Below are 20,748 nucleotides of genomic sequence, written 5' to 3'. Positions count from 1 at the left end.
CTGAGAAAATTAATTGAAAGATGGGAAGTGATTGGCTCTCTTTAATATCAAATGTTAGGGAATTCCAGGGCTTCAGCATGGCATTTATGAAGGCAGGTCTCCCATATGATGTTTTAACTCTATGTTCTTGAAGTAATAACTGTGATTGGAGCGTAGGTTACGGGTGGGGTCGTACTGTTCTAAAAGTGTTAATATGTAAGCCGGAGCCAGATTATGTAGTGCTTTAAAGACAGTGATAACTAGTTTGAATTCAATTATCTGTGGAATGGGTAACCAGTGAAGACAGTAGAGTGCTTGTGTAATGCTGTCAAACTTCTTTGTCCTGGTGATGAGAAGAGCTGATGTGTTCTGTAAGCGCTGTAATTTACTTATGTTATTTATTGAGTGCCAAAAAATGCATAGCAGAAACATGATAGTGTTATATCAGGAAACTCAACATTTCTCAGCAGGAAACACGGCAAATTTTGAATATAATGAATTGATATTCAAAAATATGAACAAGTTAAATGTTTTATGCTGTTTACAAGAATCTCATTCTGATTACACGTACGTCATAACCAGAGGCTTGTTTCCCAATCAAACAGGTATGCATCCTGCGTCCATGCCAATCAGTGATTTGGGAGGGGCTACTTTTGAGGGCAGAAGTGGACACTTTACCCTCAATATTTGATATGTGTGTGATTCAGTAAACAAAGGTACTGTACTCTAGCCAAAATTTTGTGAGTGCTGAGCATATAAACCCTTTACAACAACTTGTAATTATTGTATGCTCAAGAATACAAATGTACATTACAACAACAAATGACAGGATACACAAATTACCCTTCATATAATTTTTTATTGTCATCAATTAACTAGCATGCATCCTTTTTTTCCACCAGCAAAAGATATACATGTATGCATAGATCCTTTTAGCACAATAAATTACATCTAATTTTCAACAAATAAAGCTCTACAGTAATTTATTTCTTCAATATATTCAGAATCTGACATTTAAGAAATCACTTGCCTTAGCACACATCATTGTTGATCCACTAACAGCAATCTATTGAGTATGATCAATGTTGACATTATGGCAAGTACTCCGCAATACTGTATTGCACACTTCAATATTCTGATGGACTGCTACTTTCATTTGTAATTTTACAAAAAATAAAATCTCAATGATTAAAATCTGATTCCTCACCTTTCATATTGGATGAGAGACCTTAATTCCTAAACCAGAACTACCAAAATTAATTAACACTGGACACCCATTGAATGTACACTGGTAGTTGACATGCATTTGTGTACAGTCATGGTACTAGTGTCCTTGTGAAAAGTAAATGTACATGAATACAAAAATTCAGAAGGCAAATGCAAAAACATATTTGGTCATTGGAATACGTCACTGAAAACACTGATGACAGTCAGTGTGCAACATTCACAGAAACTTTGAGCAAAAATACAACAGTTCTGCAACACTGTTAGGTTAAAATGCATAATGGTTAATTCACAGACCTGTAATGCTAACATTGCTAAATTTGTCTGTTCAGGGATCTTGGAAGCTGCTACAGTCTCTCTTGGTCTAAGGAAGAAATGACAATTCTTAAAATTTAGAAGTTGTCTTTAGCACCACATATTGTTTGTTTACAATGTGCCTCATACCATTACAAACAGTTTAAACCTAAAACCTTATGGCCATACTGAACGATTCTATATTCTTAACATTGCAAAATACAAATGTCCCAAATATTGGCAATTCAATGTGAATTTAAAACCATTATTTTCTGATGTATAATCGTCTTGTTTGGTTCTTCAACAATCTTTTTTAAATTGTATTTATTTATTATACTTCCTCACTGGCATTCATGGATTTCACTTGGATATTAGGAAAGAGAGAAGAAAAAAATAAAAAAACAACTATATTGTAAAAATAAAACTCCTAGGACAACAGTTGAATGACAGAATAGCTAATCTACTAAAGCAGTCAGTGAATGGTAGAGACAAACAGGTGTCAAACACCTCTATCAGTGTCCCACCATACATTCAACAGGACAATAAAATATGCAAAACACACATATAACATGTCAAAGGACAACGTCAAACAGAAAATTGATTGTCTAACATCCACATAATAAAAGAGACAGAGAAGATATATCACAGTGGCAGCTACTAATATGTTAGGAGCAAACTTATGTTAGATGGCGACTATGACAGAAACATGTTGTTATCCATGTACAAGTGTTGGTGGAATTGAAATGAGTTTTAATTTCTGCTGATAACACAAATTCACTTTTGATTCAAAAAGAGATGCACTCTCGGAAGATCTAATATGGGAATGCAACTGGTTCTATAATGGAATAATTTTGTCAAAGTAAGAATAATGAGGTTCATGTTTAAATAGTCATTACTTGATCTTGTACTAGGACACTGAAATATTCAACCATAATAGCCAGGTTTTCCCCATCTCAGAAGAAATTTTGGACATCCTGGAAATTATTACTTCTCAAACATGTTTGAAAGCTCCTGATTGTTTTTGCCATGAAGTACATGAAAGTATGCCATCTAACTACCAAGTACATACAATTTTAGCTATAATTACCTATGTTCTTACATAGTCATTGCAAAGAGGTAGTTCTTTCCTCCAGTGACTTTATGTAAAAAAATCAAGGCCTGAAAATCTATTTTCTTATAGTACAAAGGAATAGTAGGTGACTTTTCCTCTCTAGACCCTAAATTACATTCACAAGTTAGCTGAAAAACTCATTTTATTAAAATACCTGTGCAAAAAGTATTGAATTTAGTATCAAGTAGGCGTTTTACGTTATTCAATACTATTTGCAAATATCTAAACAGAAAAATAGAATTAATTTGTGTTTTTCCTAGGTTCTTAGCTCACTATTTTCAACCATTTTGACTCACCAATATCTATGATTATGAGGGCAAAGTATAATGCATGCATTCACTTATCCAAGCAGTTTGCTCTTCATACTCAAATGAAATTCCAGTAACAATGGAAATAGTTGGCTAATAATTCATAAAATGTATTTTTTCTCATAAAATATGAAGCACACACGGAAAAAAGTATCAACAAAATGTGGAAATGATGTGGAAGGATAAAAGATATTTCTGTTTTTCTTTGTTCAGCCAGTATTTCAAAGAGCAATGAAATTAAACATTTGGCAAGTGGGTTGCCTGTAATTTTATTGAAGCCTGATGAGTCACATATGTATTTTAGAAATCATGAAAGACTATACCTACATTTCATCTTTTCCTATGGTGCTTTATGACTACAGGAAAGCTTAGGTATGTAAAATGGAGAGTGTGAGGTTTTCAGCAAATACTCATCTCATAGCCCAAAACACGGCATACAGCCCTAGGAAATCACAAAAGTTATATACTGCTTTTTGGACCACCATGCAAGAATTCTCATTTGGTCCTTGATGCAAAATGAAAACTTGGAACTTGAAATATCAGTTCAGTCAAATGCGACCATTAAGTATGGAAAACAGCACTGTTTCAGATGCGAGGAAAATCTTGGATATTTCTTTTCAGTCCATTTTGGCCAGGACAATTGCTACTCTACTGGGTATATACACCTGTGGAAGTAAAAACAGCAGACAGTTAATCTTGAATTTGTACAAACTTATACAAATCTGAATGACAACAGATATATAAGAGAGCATCATTGACTGATTAGGACTTTGTCCAAACTCCACCCAGTGGCAAAACTCTACAAAGCCTTCCATCACTGCCACAACTTGCTACAATCTGGTGATTTACCCTGTTTTGGTAAAACAAAGACTGATTGTTACAATAATTAAAGGTTCACAAAAAAGTGCTTGTATCTAAAATAAAACTGTACTGCTGGTTCGGTTTGTATCATCATTAGACAAAAAACTGTGAACCAAAGTTCTTTACTATGAAAGCATCTCATTACAAAACGCAGCAGAAATATCCATGTCCCTTTGTGATGTTAGTCACATGTTGCCTTGTTAAAGCATCATCATTGCATGCTGGGAGAGCTTACCTTTGCTTTGTCAGGCATGAAGCCAGTATTGAAAATGGTTCTGAAAGTTTGTGGTACATTTGCAATGACATAGGTGAAACAGGAGTGTCTATCTAAAATAGATTACTGATATGATTGTTTGTCACTGCACATTCAAAAGATGTCTTGAGATACAAAAAGGATCTAAAAAAACAGCGTCCAATAAATTTGTATGCTTGCAGAATCCACAGGGCCTGTAAAGGTCAGTGTAAACTCACCATTAATGAATTACCCCTGTTATTCCAAGGTTCGTTGTATGTAAAGAAGTCAGTTCCATGGTCTATGAGCTTATGCCCTCCAAACTCCTCAGCATCACTGTCTAGTACAATTTTATATCTTGTGTAAAATGTAAGGAAATACAACTTTTGTGTTGAAGTAATGTTACTAAGACAAATAATGCATGTTATTTGATAGAAACATGTGTAGGAAGAAAACATCAACACTTCAATTGACATTATAAATTTTGCATAATACTTCATTAAATACTTATTTCAACAAAGCCAGTACTGTAATTCAATATTACTTAAATCCCCGCTCGAAAAGGCCAGGGTTTGCAATTAACATTTGGGCGGGTGTGTTTCCGACATGAATCTGCATAATGAGAGTGTTGCTCTCATTCATAGCATTATCTGTGTTATCTGTTTGCCTTCAAATCACGATGGCGCTCAGGTACAGCCATAACCTTTTGCTACAGCCTTTGTTTCCCCGATTCATTTCCGTTATGCCATGGCAATATTCAAAAGAGAAGAAAAATTTCAACTTTTTTATAGTAAAAATACAGCTACCTAGATGGATTTAGCACAAGTCCTGAGGTCATGTCAAAGTACATCATCAGAATGGTTTGTCTGCACTGGCTGTCATTGGTGTATAGGTCCGAGCAGATTACCAAAGTCACTATTACTACATAATTGGCGTCGCATATTGTGGTAATGATCTTCTAAAATTAAGAAACTAATAACAACATTACACAAAACCAGAAATTAACAAAGTACGAATTACCATTGACAGTTCATTAACTCTTCATATCAAGGTGGACATACGAACTACGTGAACAAAAAATTGCTAAAATGGTCTATGATAATACAAAGTTTTCACTCGTTGTACATTGATATACATCTACATACACACATGGTTTGTTAATATCATATTTGTTCTCATATACACAGCAAATCTTTGAGCAGTTCACACCTCTGTGCGTCACTAAGGGCCCTGTCACACGTTGACGATTTAGCCAGTGCATGCCGACATATCAAAATTTCTCTAAAACACTGGCTAACGATGTATTTTTCAATATAGAAGTATACATAGCGTATTCATAATGTACTTATACGTTAAAAATACGTTTGGGTACGCTAGACAATACAATCATGTATCTCGACGCATTTCAACTTACAAGTAACTGTGTGAACATGTTTCTCAACGAGCGCATATATAACCTACCTACAACTTATTGCCCTCATGTGCGGGACCTATGAGCCATACGCTGGCATATGTCGAAACATTTTGTGCATGCACAAAGTACTAGAGTGCTTCAGCTTGCTCTTAACTTATACAAAACTTACCCATAACATATTCATCGTACGCTCAGCGTATTTTCCAAATTTTTCCAAAAGTTTGCATATGCTGGCTAAATTGTCAAGGTGTGACAGGGCCAATAAATGATTGACAGTTGTTTGAATCACGGAACAACCGTTTCCAGAATATCAAAGGTGCAATCTGGGACCAGTCTCATATCAAATGTTGCACATTTTTGGCAACTTTGACCATACACAGATCGCGTTTTTCACTACCTGGGGCTGATAGCGTTTTTGATACCATTACATACAGTACCTGCATCCCTTGCCCATGTACACTAATACAATTTGACAGATCTTTACTTCAACACACTCTCGTACATGTAGGTATAAACCCTTCCTGTGCACTTGTTCAAATAACCCTTGTATTCATCAAAATACATAGTCATGGGTGAAACTTATTTGTTGAGGTTACTGCATCCAGCGTTGGATGTAATTGACTGATTGATGACACCATTGTCAAAAATCTTTCAATTTTGAAGATGCTGTATATTGATTATGTAATATCTTATGTAGAGCTAATAAAAGGATACTTTCCAGGGACATCAACACCAATGCGATAGTCTGTAAAACTTTGAGTTGGATGGAAGTTAAATACAAACACCAGTCCGGCCCGTTCAAAAACGATGGTTTTATCCCCTTGATGTTTTGTACTGATGTATGCCTACAAAAGTATATTGAAAAGAAATATTAAGATGTTAGTAGATGGAATATTGAAACATCACGTAAAATAGTATATCTTGCAGAGATCACATTTAAATTCTGCTCATTTGAAATTCTCATTTCTCATTAAATAGTAAAGAGAAAACCTGGAGCAAAATGAATTCTCTCTGAGTAACATTGTCGTATTGTTGTACCTGGATTTAACATTTTCTACAGCTACAATAAATGTGAAATTTCCGTGCTTTTGTGAATGCAAGAAGTCCCTAAGTTGCTTGTTAGCCACTATTATCACATCTAGTGTTTTTATATTATCAGAAATATCTATTGGGGCTAGCAGAAGGTGGTGAAATTCACAAAATCATAGTCGTGTAGACATAAAAACAGACCTGTATATCTTAAGCTGTCCGTACTGTTGTGTCGGTTATGTTGACAGACAACATACAAATAAAACCATCATCAAATTTGAAAACAGACCTGAAAATTTTCCATTTAGAAGTGTTTTTGTTTCTCAATTACCATGGGAAGATTAAATTCATTTTTGAAACTTCCTTAAGAAATTTTAAACACCGTTAATCATGATATAACTGTAATCAATTAAATTTATCTGAAATACAGAGTTCAATAGAATCAAGCGTCAATTAAGTTTAATGCAATGTTTGAACTTAGACTACAATTGAGCAACAGTCCAAGGTGTAATTTTTTTTATTTAAATATTTCATCAATTGGATAATAGTATCAGTTGAGTTACTTACCTGTGGGCTAGCTAGCCATCCATACTGCTCCTCAAGTGTATTCATAGATCTATCAAAATTGTTCAAATACTTGTATTTGAGTAGGTCATCATCTAAAATATTCCACTGTCTCCGAGCATAATGGAAACTGTTACCATTGCCTGGACGAGGAAAGTCTAACCATTCTGGATGGCCAAATTCATTGCCTGCAAGAAAACAAACAAAGAATGTACTGGTATTCTACGATGAGTAAAGGAAAAACATTAACTTGTTTAACAGATTCTTTTGACCACACACCATATCTCATCTATAATGGGGAGAAATTATTGAGAGAAATTGTCAAAGCTATGTGCCGTTTGGGTTCACCAAAGAGAGATTTCTTGACTGACATGCACAACTTTTGCACGTCACTTAAAGAAATAATGCTTCAGTTCTCTTATACAGTGAACTATTACAACTGCACAGAAATATTTTGCTTCATAGAATAAATGTTTCTAACCAATCAACTTTCAGTGTATGTTATTATAACTACATTTACTGGGAGACGGTGCAGCAGTGTTCTGTATTTGTACACAATAAATTAGACAATTGAGCTAACACATGCATACATGTAGATCTATAGTCATACATTTGCACATGTCAAATGATGTATTAGATACCAGTATGTACAACTCTACAGGAGATGAGCATAGCTGATAAGTCTACAGAATGACGATAAATGGCATCTACAAGATCAGTCAAGGAGACACGCTCAGAGTAGATCTACTGAGTTGATTCAGTAAATTTGAACTCAGGGCATTTGATACATGTACCCACAATATTCACCTAGCACAGACGTCAACAATAAAAATTACCGTCAATGACGCTGTACCTTCTCTAATGTGTGGCCAGGTCAGGTAATTGGTTGTTGGCATGGAGTTGTTGGTAAATAGTTGATGATGTAGGGGCATGAGGTGGGATATGGACCCAAAGAACCCAAAGATGATTAAATACATCAATCAAAAAAATTCTAAGCTACAGTATAAACTGCCTAAAGATAGTTCAATGTGAAAAAAAGTTAAACAATTCAGAAATAAGAATTAACAGTCCAAATAGTAATGACGCACTTCCTTACTGACCTGAGTGCATGTGAAATACACAACCTGGCATCTGTAAATTAAATGTATACCAAGTGATCATTTCAAGTCACTTTTAACTGTTTTTAATGGATTTTCCAAAGAGTCCTGTGGAAATGATGAAAACGCTTATCTGGTCTTGTGTTTGTATAACCTCATGGCTGATAATTGTCATAGTATTGAAAAAAATTGAAAGTGAAGAAATTACTGTTTTTAATAGGCATATTTTCCTTGAAATACATGACCGTGTAAAGAATATATGCTAAAAGTGTTTAAGAGTAAATTTCTTTTCAAAAAATAATTTAATTTGTGACCAAAGGATTTTTATTCTTTGAGTTTACAAATTCAAACATTGCAATTTGTTCAATCATCTTGTGCAGTGCAAAATTTATAAAATGACTGAAAAACAAAAAAAATTGGCAGAATTACAGTCTTTGTGATGTAAAATTATGGGTTGACATGACGATAACTGTTAATCTGTTTGAAGTACTAATATACTATAATTTAAAAAGAAAAGTTCATGCAGAAACAGTAAAATATATTGTCAGCGATGTAGTAATTTTGACTTTACATCAAAATATGCCTTTGCTTGATACCAAATATATAGGGCGAAATATCAGCCATGTTCAGCAAAATCCACACAACAGCATTGATCCTTTTCTAATAGCAGGGTCTGCCTCTAGAGGGCGGGCATCATGAACAGTGTTTGTTGGTTAATTCCTCCACGTAAACTTCTGATTGTACTGTAAACATTGAACATGGCCGACGTCCGATTTTCCTGTCTAAAACTTTCACTCATTTTCGTTCATATGACTCTGGAACTCCAGGAAATGATTGGGAAGAAAGGTTATCTTGAAATATTGAGGTACTCGCCGATATTTTGCAAAATTAAATGAGAAAAAATGCAAGGAAAATGCCTACAGGCTTACACAATGACAGTTTTCAGACTCGGAGGCATATGATCATCTCTGCAGATTATGCAACAGGCCCAGATCACGTGAGGCCATGAGGGGATATCCACGCAACTCAGTACCAAACACTGGCGCTCACAGAGTGAGCAACACAAAGTGAGTACCCCTAACGTCAGCTCAGTAGTCTGTAATAGATTGTAGTCAACTAAGAAACCCTTGGAGAAAGGCTTAACACTGTGGCTATGCCGCTAAGTCCCTTTTGATTTTTGTCATAGCTCAAAATCGTTCTCCCACACCTCAACCTGAGCCATGAACACCCCCACCAGTTTATGATATGACCCATCACAATGGCATGACGTCAACGGATCTTGACAGACGGAAGTCTTGACAGACGGAAGTTCTTGACAGCAGCACATTGGTTTTCAACTCTAATACCTTCTCTGTCTATAAATAGACACGAGAAGGTAAAAACTGCTCAGTTAAATCCTTCCTAAAAATCAGAAAATTAGTAATGCCCTGTTATTCTGAAAGTAAACAGATTAATAGGTTCCATGTAGGAGGACTACTTTTTTGCTTGGATTAGTGGCTTTCCCCTTTGCCCATGCAATGGACCAGAATACTTATATAAATTATGCATTACAGTAATGACTGCTTTAAAATATTGTTATGAACAGCTGTTCTCTTTGTGTCAGTATTGTGGCATGGAAATGAAGAACTGGCTCACAAAAAAGTTATGATGACCAAACAAGCGTGTAGAACTGATGGCATTACTAACATAGTGGTCCTGGTGACAACAGAATACTTACCTATAAAATTTAACCATGCCTCACCACCCAATGCATGAGTTATGAGACGAATCATTTTATGCAGGGCGATACCTCTGTCTATGATAATGCTCTGGGGTGATAACTTTGACATGTGAGAATACATTTCTTTGTCCATTAACCAAAACGCCAATGTTTTATCGCCAACTAGAGCCTGATCATGTGATTCTGCATACGCTACTGTCTTTTCACCGTGGCGACGATTTGTCAAGGTGTGTACAATGTTTCCAATATTCCACTCATCATCCTTGTATTCCTTCAGAATCTGTTGAAAAGAATATCATAGATTCATTTGACCATTTGACATGAATCTGAATCCAAACCCTCTATAGCATATCTTGTTCTTTTTAAGGCATGCACAGAGACAGCCTGGTCAAGGGGGGCTTGTACACATTCTTGTGACATTAAAAATTTATATTTCATTTTTACATTTTTGTTTGTATGAAAACCACATTTATTTCAAGACGGCATGAGTTTTGACAGCACCACCGACGCCGATATAAAGTATTTCACCTGTTTCAAGAGCAGATGAGATTGAATGTATACTTTGTTTACCAATCTAAGCACATTTCAACAGTCTCAAAAATAACTGCTTTTCCAATCTATACAAAATTGACAAAATGATGCTGATGAACATTGATTTTGAATTACTTTACCTGGATCCATTTATCAGGGATTGCCATACCCAGTCTGAAGTCAAAACCACCCCCGCCCTCTTGTACAGGACGACATAGTGCAGGCATTCCTGATACATCCTGTAGGTAAAATTGATACACTTGCTAAAATCACAGTGGAGTGATCATGGTAAATAGAAATTGCAGACATACCATGAAAACCACAAAAACTCACAAGAAGTGCTTGATGAACACTATAAAAATCTGGTATATCATTCTCATACAGTGTTGACATACATCTAACATACACTGCACTCAATCCAAATTACACAGGATTGCTACACATTTATTTCATTCCTTTCCATTCCGGTGTTCTCCTTTTATTGGAAGATTTGGAGGACTATGCAATTTTTAAATAATGAAACCATGTTTCTCAGTTGCTCAATAACAGTCCCTTACTTTTGTGTACTTTGACAAGAGAACCTCTTTCAACATAACAAATATTACAGGCCTTACCTCTGCTATGGTGATACACTTAGGATAGAAGTGATGCAACATGTAGTTTGATAACATCAGATACGCGAACGATTCTGTATCTGTTGCTAGGCCGAAGTATTCAGAATAGTCTCCACTAAAACCAACACCTAAACCATGATGATGGTACAACATTGATGTCACGCCATCAAAACGGAAACCATCAAATCTGTACTCTTCCATCCACCACCGTAAATTGGAAAGCAAGAAACGAAGTGTTTCCCAGCTGAAACAAAGAAAAATTTTTTGGGTAAATGTGTCTTCAAGTTTTTTCAACATTCAAATATATCTGAAGGCTGCAAATTTGTCCATGTAATAAAGATACTAACTTGTTGTAATTGAAAAGACGGCTATCCCAGAGGTCATGGTTTCCACGGTGACCATCATGGAAGTAATGCACCATAGATCCATCAAACTGATTTAGTCCATCCAAGACATTCTTACAAGCATGACTGTGAACGACATCAAGGAGCACTGCAATGCCGAGTCTGTGAGCTTCATCAACCAATGCCTTCAGTTCATCTGGAGTGCCATACCGACTGCAAAAGTCATGGAAGGATCATGATCAGGTTTACACTGTTTATATAAATTATAAATGATATTGAATTGAAGCATTAGTCTCATCAAATTTCTTTTATCATTAATGTCTTTCCATACCTCAGCCTCAGAAAACAAAATTAGAAAAATCCATTTTCAACTGACTTTCTATTTAGAACGTGTGTGTTTATTTTCAGTTTTTACCCCTTCATGTACTGTTCGAAACTAGATGTCACACTGTAAAAATTGCTGTCAATAACAAGGCTGCAATAATGATTAACTGAGATAAGTGTAAAACTCTGAAAATATTTCTACAGAAAATCAGATAATTTTCACTTATCTTTGCTATGATGACTTTAACTCTGTGTTGTAAACAACAAAATGTACATCATCAGGTGACCATAACACCTGTACCTAATATAATGTATTTACAATATATTTACTTAGAAGTGAAGTAAGAAACGTGTGGTGGCAATGATGACATCAATTACTCACCTGGATGCAGCAAAGAAACTGGTAACCTGGTAACCAAAACTGGCATAAAAAGCATGCTCCATTATAGCCATTAACTGTATACAGTTATAACCTGGAAGTTGAAAGGAGTGTATCAGTTTGGACAGCAATGGGATAGACTGAAAGATCCGTCACTTGAGGGCGCTCTCTGCAATGGGAACGTCTTGAGAAAATTCATAATAACATCCTTGCACTTCACCAATAAGTAATTCATACTGGTTGGAATTTTCATCATGTTAGACATGGACAAACATTTCCTAAATGATGGATGCAGAGGTGACTAGGTGTTCTGTCATGTCATACTTTAGATTGTCAGAAATGGACAACACTGTACATGTACATGTATGCACACATGCACAATGTGTCTCTCTCTAACATAGATGCTGTATACAAGTACGTCCATGCAGAAAGTTGTATATTTCATGTGTATATACACACAAACTGCACACAAGCAATTATATAGATACCGATGCAGACAAAAGTATAAGCTCAATAAGTTGTTGGTTGCACATCTTTGGAAAAACACTTCACATATAAAATCTAATTGCAAAGTTTTAACACTTCCAACACGTTTTATCAGATAACGATAAGGGAGTTATACTTTGGAAGTCTATCAGAAATAGGAAAGGACACATACATGTACCGGTAAATATTGAAATTCATACAAATTCATACAACTGATTTCACTAAACACTGTCTCACTCACAATATTACATCATGAGATGGCTGTACCTTGTTTCTTAATTCTAGGAAGAACATTGTCTTTGAAATGGGTATAACTTGCAACTTTCCCCTCCCATGAAGATATTCCTACATGACACTCGTAGATTCGTAAACTGCCGTTGACATCTGGCTTTTCATGCTGAAAGACATGCTTATGATTCTCAGGCGGATTCCAAAAATGTGACTCGTATAAATTGGATGTTTTATTTTGGACAGCATAGGGGGCCCATGGTGATATTCTGTCAACTTCTTCCCCACTTTTGGTCCTTATTACCAGCTGTAATTGAATAAAAGACAATGTAAATAATAGTAGGGTGAAAAAGTATATGTCATCATCAGTGAAGTAGGATAGCACTGCCTGTTACACCATTTACAACAAATATATGAGGAACGATGAGATCAAAACCAGCCAAAAAAGTTAATATATCATGTCATTATGACCCAGTAATTATCTTCAATGACATTCACTAATGGAGTAAATCAAATGACATTTTTGCCATTAAAAAACAAAATAATTACAGAAAAATTAAAAATTGTAAAGTGACAATTACAACTAGATTTTGCCTATTTGTGTTTTGCTGTAACTCCGTGCACGATCATACAGAGCATCATCAGACTTTCAGCAATGTCATCTTATTGATCACCTATGCAACAAATTGTAAAGGGCATGACATAAGTGCTCTTCAAGTTCTAGGTAGTAGTTTTGCATTTATTAATGATAAATGCACAGAAGTATTCATACAAATATCAATCTAATCTCTCAACTACTGTATATGACATTGAAGAGGCATATTTCTGATGAAATTAATCTGAAAGCAAATTGTTTCCAAAAATCGGAAATCTGACAGCAAAAACGACCTGTTAAGCATGGTTTAGATATACTCAGAAGATCAATTGAATAATATATCAACCATGTCAAAAATATGCTCCTTTCCCAAAAAGGGTCAGTGCTTGAGCTTTACATTCAGTTTGTTAATAACACTTGACCTTGACAGGTATTGCTGTTGCAAATTTTCTCAAACACATGTAGACTAAGGACATGCAGATTTTCTGACCCATTTCGTACAAAGTCAATACACTGGAATAGTCAACAAACCTTGACAACTGTATTGTGTTCAATTGGATAGGAACCATCAGGATTTGGTGGAATTAATAATTCCCAATTTCCAAACTCTTTCTTCTCAAATGGATGCTTTCTGTGGTCCCAATTATCTGATATTGATAAAAGTAATTGTTGAAAATGTTGAAGTGTCTTGTTTCAGTTTACTTTGATCATGTAAAAATATAAAGGCGTTTAGTTAGTCAGTACCAACCTAATACAAGTACAGGTGAGAAACAGATTGTATCAACATGTTTGTTGAGAGTCTCTTGAAAAGTCTACAGAAGTGAGTTTAGGAAATGTCTTAAAATAGATGCATTGTATCAATGTGTAAAGATGATATTCTATTGTGTATAGATGATATTCTATTGTGTATAGATGATAGTCTATTGTTAGTCTGACAGAAACTTAGTTTCAAGAATACCAAAAACACAGTCCTGGACAAATGCATACACTCACATGCACAAATGGAAACACTGATATTTGGATGTGACTGAACCTGTAAACCAGATTTTGGACTTTGTTCATAGGAACTATTAAAGAAGTTGATTTAGGCGTTTACATACGGTACTTATTCAGTGGGTGCCAATATATCATGTTGACCTTTGTCTAAGGGTCATAATATTTAGGTTATTGGATTGTGGCAGCAAGGGTCACTCTAGCAAAATGACTTGAAACCAAAATGTAATTTTCAGCCTCTCCATCAGAAAAATCCCATGAATATCACAGGATAATGCAACAGCCAAACTCATTTCATTCCAGAATATTTTCATTGACCAAAAAACTACAAAGTACAAAAACCAAGCAAACATGTTACCTGTACATGTCGTTCAAAAATATTTTACCGTAATTCAGCAAACTAATGTTACGGCATTATGAAATCTTTTATCACCTTAGGGTACCCGGTAATGCCTATAATAATTTGCTAACATATGACACAGTAACTTACTGAATGGCCCCTTCAAATACACAGCTTCAGCCGCTGGAGCCCATTCTTTACAAAACACACTACCATCAGCTTTTGCATGGATACCGTAGTGCTCATAGCTCTTGGTAAATGTATCCAAACCACCTTCACTTTCTGTTATCTTCTTGAGGATCTCCTCAAAGCAACCATATCTACAGCAATGACAAAAAATTACACAGAGTGTTAGCTATGCAAACTCAATGTGCAATCTGTACGGGTAATGTTATTGTTTACAAATGAATTGTCATCTGAACCACACCTCAGTAACCAACAATAAAATTGGACATTACACATCCAGTAAAACCCAGTAAAATTTACTGTTGCTAGCTTTGACAAAAGCACTGATCCATACAAGCTCGGTTGATAAGTTGAGCATGCAGCAGTTCAGCATTATTTCAGAATGGAATGAGAAACCTAATTTTTTAGTAACAGCAGGAAAATTACTGGAGTATACATCAAAAGTAAAAGGTAATGGAGCCCTACTGTGATATGATAAAATTTTAAATTGCCTTCCAGGTCTGAGTCGTAATGTTGGTTGCAGGTATTGTGGTTACCAACTTAAGAGGGCGCTGCACCAAACACATCGTATTTTGCTCAAAAATCAATGTTTTACAAATAATCATTCAATATTAATTAATTTGTTAACCCTAGATTAAAATATTGGTTGGATTCACCTTTTAGTTTGTTTAGCTGTCGTAAGTTGCATGATAAAGAAGTGTTAATTTATGCAAATGTATGCAAATCACCCAAATTCCTGGCTTCTTTTTTCTCCTAATTTTAAGATTTCCAAAGAATTTAACTCCACTCTGGCTGGGTCAAATTTTCTGAAATTTTCACATTATGTTCTTTAAATGCTACATACCAAAATGACTAGTTCTTACGTTTTGAATAACAAGTCATCGTTGATGACACAGCCCCCACTTGTTAATGGGTGCTTTGATTACAGGTCCTCAGAGAGGATAGAGTCCTCTTCATTAGGTCTGTGATAAAAATACTTTTGAATAAATTCGCTTGATACATGTCTGAGTTGTAGTTCAGGACATGAAAAAATCGTAATAAAATGGCCACATGGTGGCCATAATGGATCGAATCACAAAACAAATCAATGTGCATATGTATGACATACGGGAGGTCAATGTCCTTGTACCAACTTTGATTAAATTTGGTTGAAATATGCCTGAGTTATGGCTTTGTACATGAAAAAATCATAACAAAATGGCCGCACAGCAGCCATATTGGATCGTATCACAAAACAAATTTACATGCATATGTATGATATTGGTCAATCTCCTTGTACCAACTTTGAATAAATTTGCTTGATATATGTCTGAGTTATGGTTCTGGACATGAAAAAACGTAATAAAATGGCCACACGGCGGCCATATTGGATCGTATCACAAAACAAGTCAATGTGCATGTGTATGACATACACATGTAGGTTGATGTCCTTGTACCAACTTTGAATAAAATTGGTTGAGATATGCCTGAGTTATGGCTTTGTACATGAAAAAATCATAACAAAATGGCCACACGGCGGCCATATTGGATCGTATCACAAAACAAGTCAATGTGCATGTGTATGACATACACACGTAGGTTGATGTCCTTGTACCAACTTTGAATAAAATTGGTTGAGATATGCCTGAGTTATGGCTCTGTACATGAAAAAATCGTAACAAAATGGCCGCACGGCGGCCATATTGGATCATATCACAAAAAAAATTGATGTGCATAGCTATGACATTGGTCAATGTCCTTGTACCAACTTTGAATAAAATCAATGAAAAAAATCGTAATAAAATGGCCGCCTGGCAGCCATATTGGATCGTATCACAAAGCAAATCGACGTGCATCTGTATGACATATGAAGTAATCCTTGTACCAAGTTTGAATGAAATCGCTTAGGGCATCTCTGAGATATCTGCGTGAACGGACGGACAGACGCACGGATGGACGCACGCACGCACGCACACACGCACGGACACGACCAAACCTATAAGTCCCCCCGGACGGTGTCCGTGGGGACTAAGAAGCATTTTATTTTGCTAATTATGATTTTAGTCACTTTTTTGAGTGTCAGTCTTTCGACTCCTGCCATTTTAGAATGAGGATAGATAATGCAAAATAAAATAATGATTTTTTTTTCATATACTCTTCTTTCAAGAAAAATATTACATTTTAAAAAATAGCGTCAAGTTTTCAACTTAAATTAATTTTGATCTTTAATAGCAAAATGGAAGTTTTTTATCCCAAATATACACCCACTTCATCTTCTAGTAAAGTACTTCTACCATCCTAAATTTTTTTGAGTCTGCTTTTTGAAAATATGTAGTACGTAGGGGTTTCCTTGTCATCTTTGATGAGAAATACTGCTTTAAAAAAAACTGTTAGCAATATGGGAGTCCGGACACTTCGCACCAAAACCAGTTTGCCCCACACAACTTCGTCCCAAAACCATTTCGCACCAAAACCACCTCGTCCCAAGTACTACCTCGTCCTACGCCACTTCGCCCCAAGTACCACCTCGTACTAAAACCACTTTGCCCAAAGTATAGTACCGTCAACTCGTCCTAAAACAACGATGTCACGACGTATCATAACGTTGTTTTTACCTGCAACTTGGAACCATGAATATGTCAGGACATTTTGGCTACCATGAACAATTTATTGTTACGCGAAACCATAAACGGTAGAATTAGAAAAGAATGAACACGCAAACAACTCAGTGCTACAACTCAGGTGCCGTGCGCGGAATTGCACGATGTCATTTTCTCGAAATGTGTAAAATTTCAAGATTTCAGTCCTGGGATGATAGAAAGGTGATGAAACTTCAATGGTAGTGGTTGGTTATTTTCAGCTTTACCGGTTGGCGGTAAGTTTTGGGCAAAATGGCATTGTTTTGGGATGAAATGGTGTGGGGCAACGTGACTTTCGGGGCGAAGTGGTTTTGGTACGAGGTTGTATTGGTGCGAAGTGCTTTTGGTGCGAAATGGCATGGGATGAGATGGTATGGTGCGAAGTGGTTTTGGTGCGAAGTGTCTGGGAACCGCGATATGCAGCTCCACCTTAAATTTACTTTATATAAGTGAATTACTTCTTTGCGCTAGACCCCTTCTTGTAGTGAAAACTGTACTCTACGGCACAGTCTCTCCACTGTGTCTATTAATTATAGCGCAGTCCCTCAATCACCACAGAGAGGGACGGTGTCTATTATATCATACAAGTACATGTATATTGATGATGCAAATACAGCGATCTGATTGGTCGAGATGTGAAAAGAACTGTGGTATATTTGCAATACACCACAGTTGGCACAACACATGAGCTTTTGTCAAGAGCAAAAATCCTTTTCTGACATTCTGTGCCAGACTTTCAATGTACTGTTATGGTATAATAGCAATAAATCACACCTATCAAGGGTATACCATTCGATTTTGACCAGATTACTTCATATATGCACTCGCTATTGCTCATGCATATAAGTCGTGAACTGGTTAAAATCTTGCGGTGTACCGTCGTTGGGTGTGCTTTATTGTTATAGCATAGTCCCTCCATCACCATACAGGAGGTAGAGGGACTATACCTATTGTAGCACAATCCCACCACCACCACACAGAGTGACTGTGTCTAAAGCAATAGTGGTATTGGTGGGATCATTAAAGGACTCCCTGTGGGTTTCACCATGGAGGGGTGTGTGTGTGTGTGTGTATATATATATATATATAGAGAGAGAGAGAGAGAGAGAGAGAGAGAGAGAGAGAGAGAGAGATAGATAGATAGATATTTATATACACATATCACAGTCTCTCTCTCTCTCTCTCTCTCTCTCTCTCTCTCTCTCTCTCTCTCTCTCTATATATATATATACATGTAGTGTGTGTGTATGTGTGTGTGTGCTATTATATGTGCTGCAGTGGTGGTGTGCAGTTGCAGACAGATGTGCAACTGTTATCCTAAGCACACCAGTGTGCACAGAGGAGACTGCAGAGGGCACGTGTCATGACTGTAAGGCTGAGCATGCATTAAGCTTTTAACATCGATGTATTGTAAGCAGCTGTGACCCTGGGTCTGCAAAAAAGGTCTGTAATCCCAGCATAAAACAAGGCCTGTGATGGAGACCTTATAATGTGGCATGAGTGTAAATTAAATCATAAGGTTGCAGAAAGAGTACAGTCAATCTTGGTTGGCCGGGCAACAGAAAAGTTCTGTGAACATAGCATTTCGCATTAATTAAGCATTAGTAACCAATTTGAGTTTGGAATGGAGTACTAGACAGAGGCCCCATGGAAAGCTGTCTTAATTTTAGAAATGTTTGTGTCAAATTTTGAATATGATCCTGACACGCGGCGTACAGCCCCTTGTGACCCACGCCGTCCGCCGGGTACCAAACCATGAGCGACCATCAATATCAAATAGCAATGTGCTTCCGAGTTCTAATTCTGTACATTGATATTCCAATACTGGAACGTTCCCTCATCGCAGCACAGTGTAACAAAATCCCAGACGTGTTACGTAATACGCTGTGAACACTTTGACATGCACGTAAGCACGGTGATGACCAATGTAGTAGGTGCATGCGATTGCATTACCTCCGTTTGATTTCATTTTCGTGTGGTCTCAGGTACGGATCTAACTCCAGTAGTCTGTCCAACTCCGGTACATTAACTGTGTTGGGGTTGACAAACCATCCCTGTACTGCTTCCATTGTCGTGACTTTGGTCCAGCAATACCAGTTCTACCTGTTCATCAGCTGGCTCCGCTTATTGAAATCATCAATCACTCCTCTCTTGCCTGACGGTCAAGAAAGACACGTACAGGTTCAGATTCAGGACAAATTCCTAGTGATACAGTTTGAGAAGGCGCCACCAACGTCCAATTTTGCTGCTATTTTCCACTCGGGGGTTTATTATTGATCGGATTCCGTAATCTTCTATACTGCATACCGAAGAGTGTTTCAGGACGTGTTTTTAGCAAAACTTAAACCGCTAGAGATTATAACAAAAAGGAATATAGACTTACTGATTACCAGGGAATATTCTTCTATCTCCATGATACATTCTTTCAAAATAAAAGTTACCATGCTTCCCGGGCCATGCTTGGTGCCTCTTTAAATCAGTTCGTCATACTTTCGGTCAAACCATGTGATTTCATTGTTTTGACTTTAATCTTTGTCACAGACCTTATAAGGAATCCTGGCTGTATACAAAACCTTATACTGCCGCATTTCACGATATCTAATAGACGTTGTGACCATTGGATATGTGTTGTTCCGACTTACAGTGACAAAACTCAATATCGATAAGGTATAAGTGAAACACTTTGTTCATGCCTCTTATCCTATATTGAGTCGTAATTTTGTTTATACGACCAGGCAGCATAATCACTTTTCCCAGATTTACGCTTGTTTCGTATCATCGTATAGGCTGTCCGTTTGCGATGTTCTAATTTGAATTGCAAAAAAGGAGATTTCAAACTATATTTTTTTTATTTTAATAGCCTTTATGTAAAGCTTTAATACTAGGGGTACTGGGCAATAGCAGAGAGAGAGAGAGAGAGAGAGAGAGAGAGAGAGAGAGAGAGAGAGAGAGAGAGAGAGAGAGAGAGAGAGAGAGAGAGAGGGGGGGAGATGGTGATGTTACCGTGACGTCTTTCACGTCACCATTTCACACTCATCAAGGCAAAAAAGATTCATTCTACAAACGACACTATGACATGCACACTTCTATGATTAACGCTGTACACGAAACCCACTTTATTTTGTAAGGATAAATTGTTTATTCTGAGAAAAGTCGTTATTACGCTGAATCGATAGTGAAACAATATTGGTAGCGTATCTATTATAACCCCGAAAATGAAGATGGTTTTAACATTTTACATTTCAGAAAGGAACTTTATTCTGTAACAAACATCTTT

At 36.5% G+C, this 20,748-nt stretch overlaps 1 protein-coding gene across 1 annotated transcript; it reads right to left on the bottom strand.

The window, feature by feature from the left end:
* Nucleotides 1–818: 818 nt before the first annotated feature.
* On the bottom strand, nt 819–19,682 carry LOC139114702 (1,4-alpha-glucan-branching enzyme-like). The gene is made up of 13 exons (XM_070676571.1): nt 19,425–19,682; nt 14,818–14,987; nt 13,866–13,981; nt 12,779–13,046; nt 12,029–12,119; nt 11,326–11,535; nt 10,979–11,222; nt 10,505–10,603; nt 9,831–10,113; nt 7,020–7,204; nt 6,138–6,268; nt 4,249–4,366; nt 819–3,581 (listed from the first exon to the last, which is right to left on the bottom strand). The coding sequence occupies exons 1-13, from the start codon at nt 19,538–19,540 to the stop codon at nt 3,534–3,536; spliced, it is 2,079 nt and encodes a 692-aa protein (XP_070532672.1). The 5' UTR covers nt 19,541–19,682; the 3' UTR covers nt 819–3,533.
* Between the last annotated feature and the right edge of the window lie 1,066 nt (nt 19,683–20,748).

Source organism: Ptychodera flava, chromosome 16 (assembly GCF_041260155.1).
Source record: "Ptychodera flava strain L36383 chromosome 16, AS_Pfla_20210202, whole genome shotgun sequence".
NCBI lineage: Eukaryota > Metazoa > Hemichordata > Enteropneusta > Ptychoderidae > Ptychodera > Ptychodera flava.
Note: the sequence above shows the minus strand (reverse complement) of the source record. Positions and strands in the feature narration are given on the sequence as shown.

Coding starts and splice junctions, on each gene's coding strand:
- LOC139114702 (XM_070676571.1), bottom strand. CDS start 19,540: ATGGAAGCAGTACAGGGATGGTTTGTCAACCCCAACACAGTTAATGTA. Junction 14,988..19,424: donor GAAAATGAAATCAAACGGAG/GTAATGCAATCG, acceptor TCATTGCTGTAG/ATATGGTTGCTTTGAGGAGA. Junction 11,223..11,325: donor CGTCTTTTCAATTACAACAA/GTTAGTATCTTT, acceptor TCTTTGTTTCAG/CTGGGAAACACTTCGTTTCT.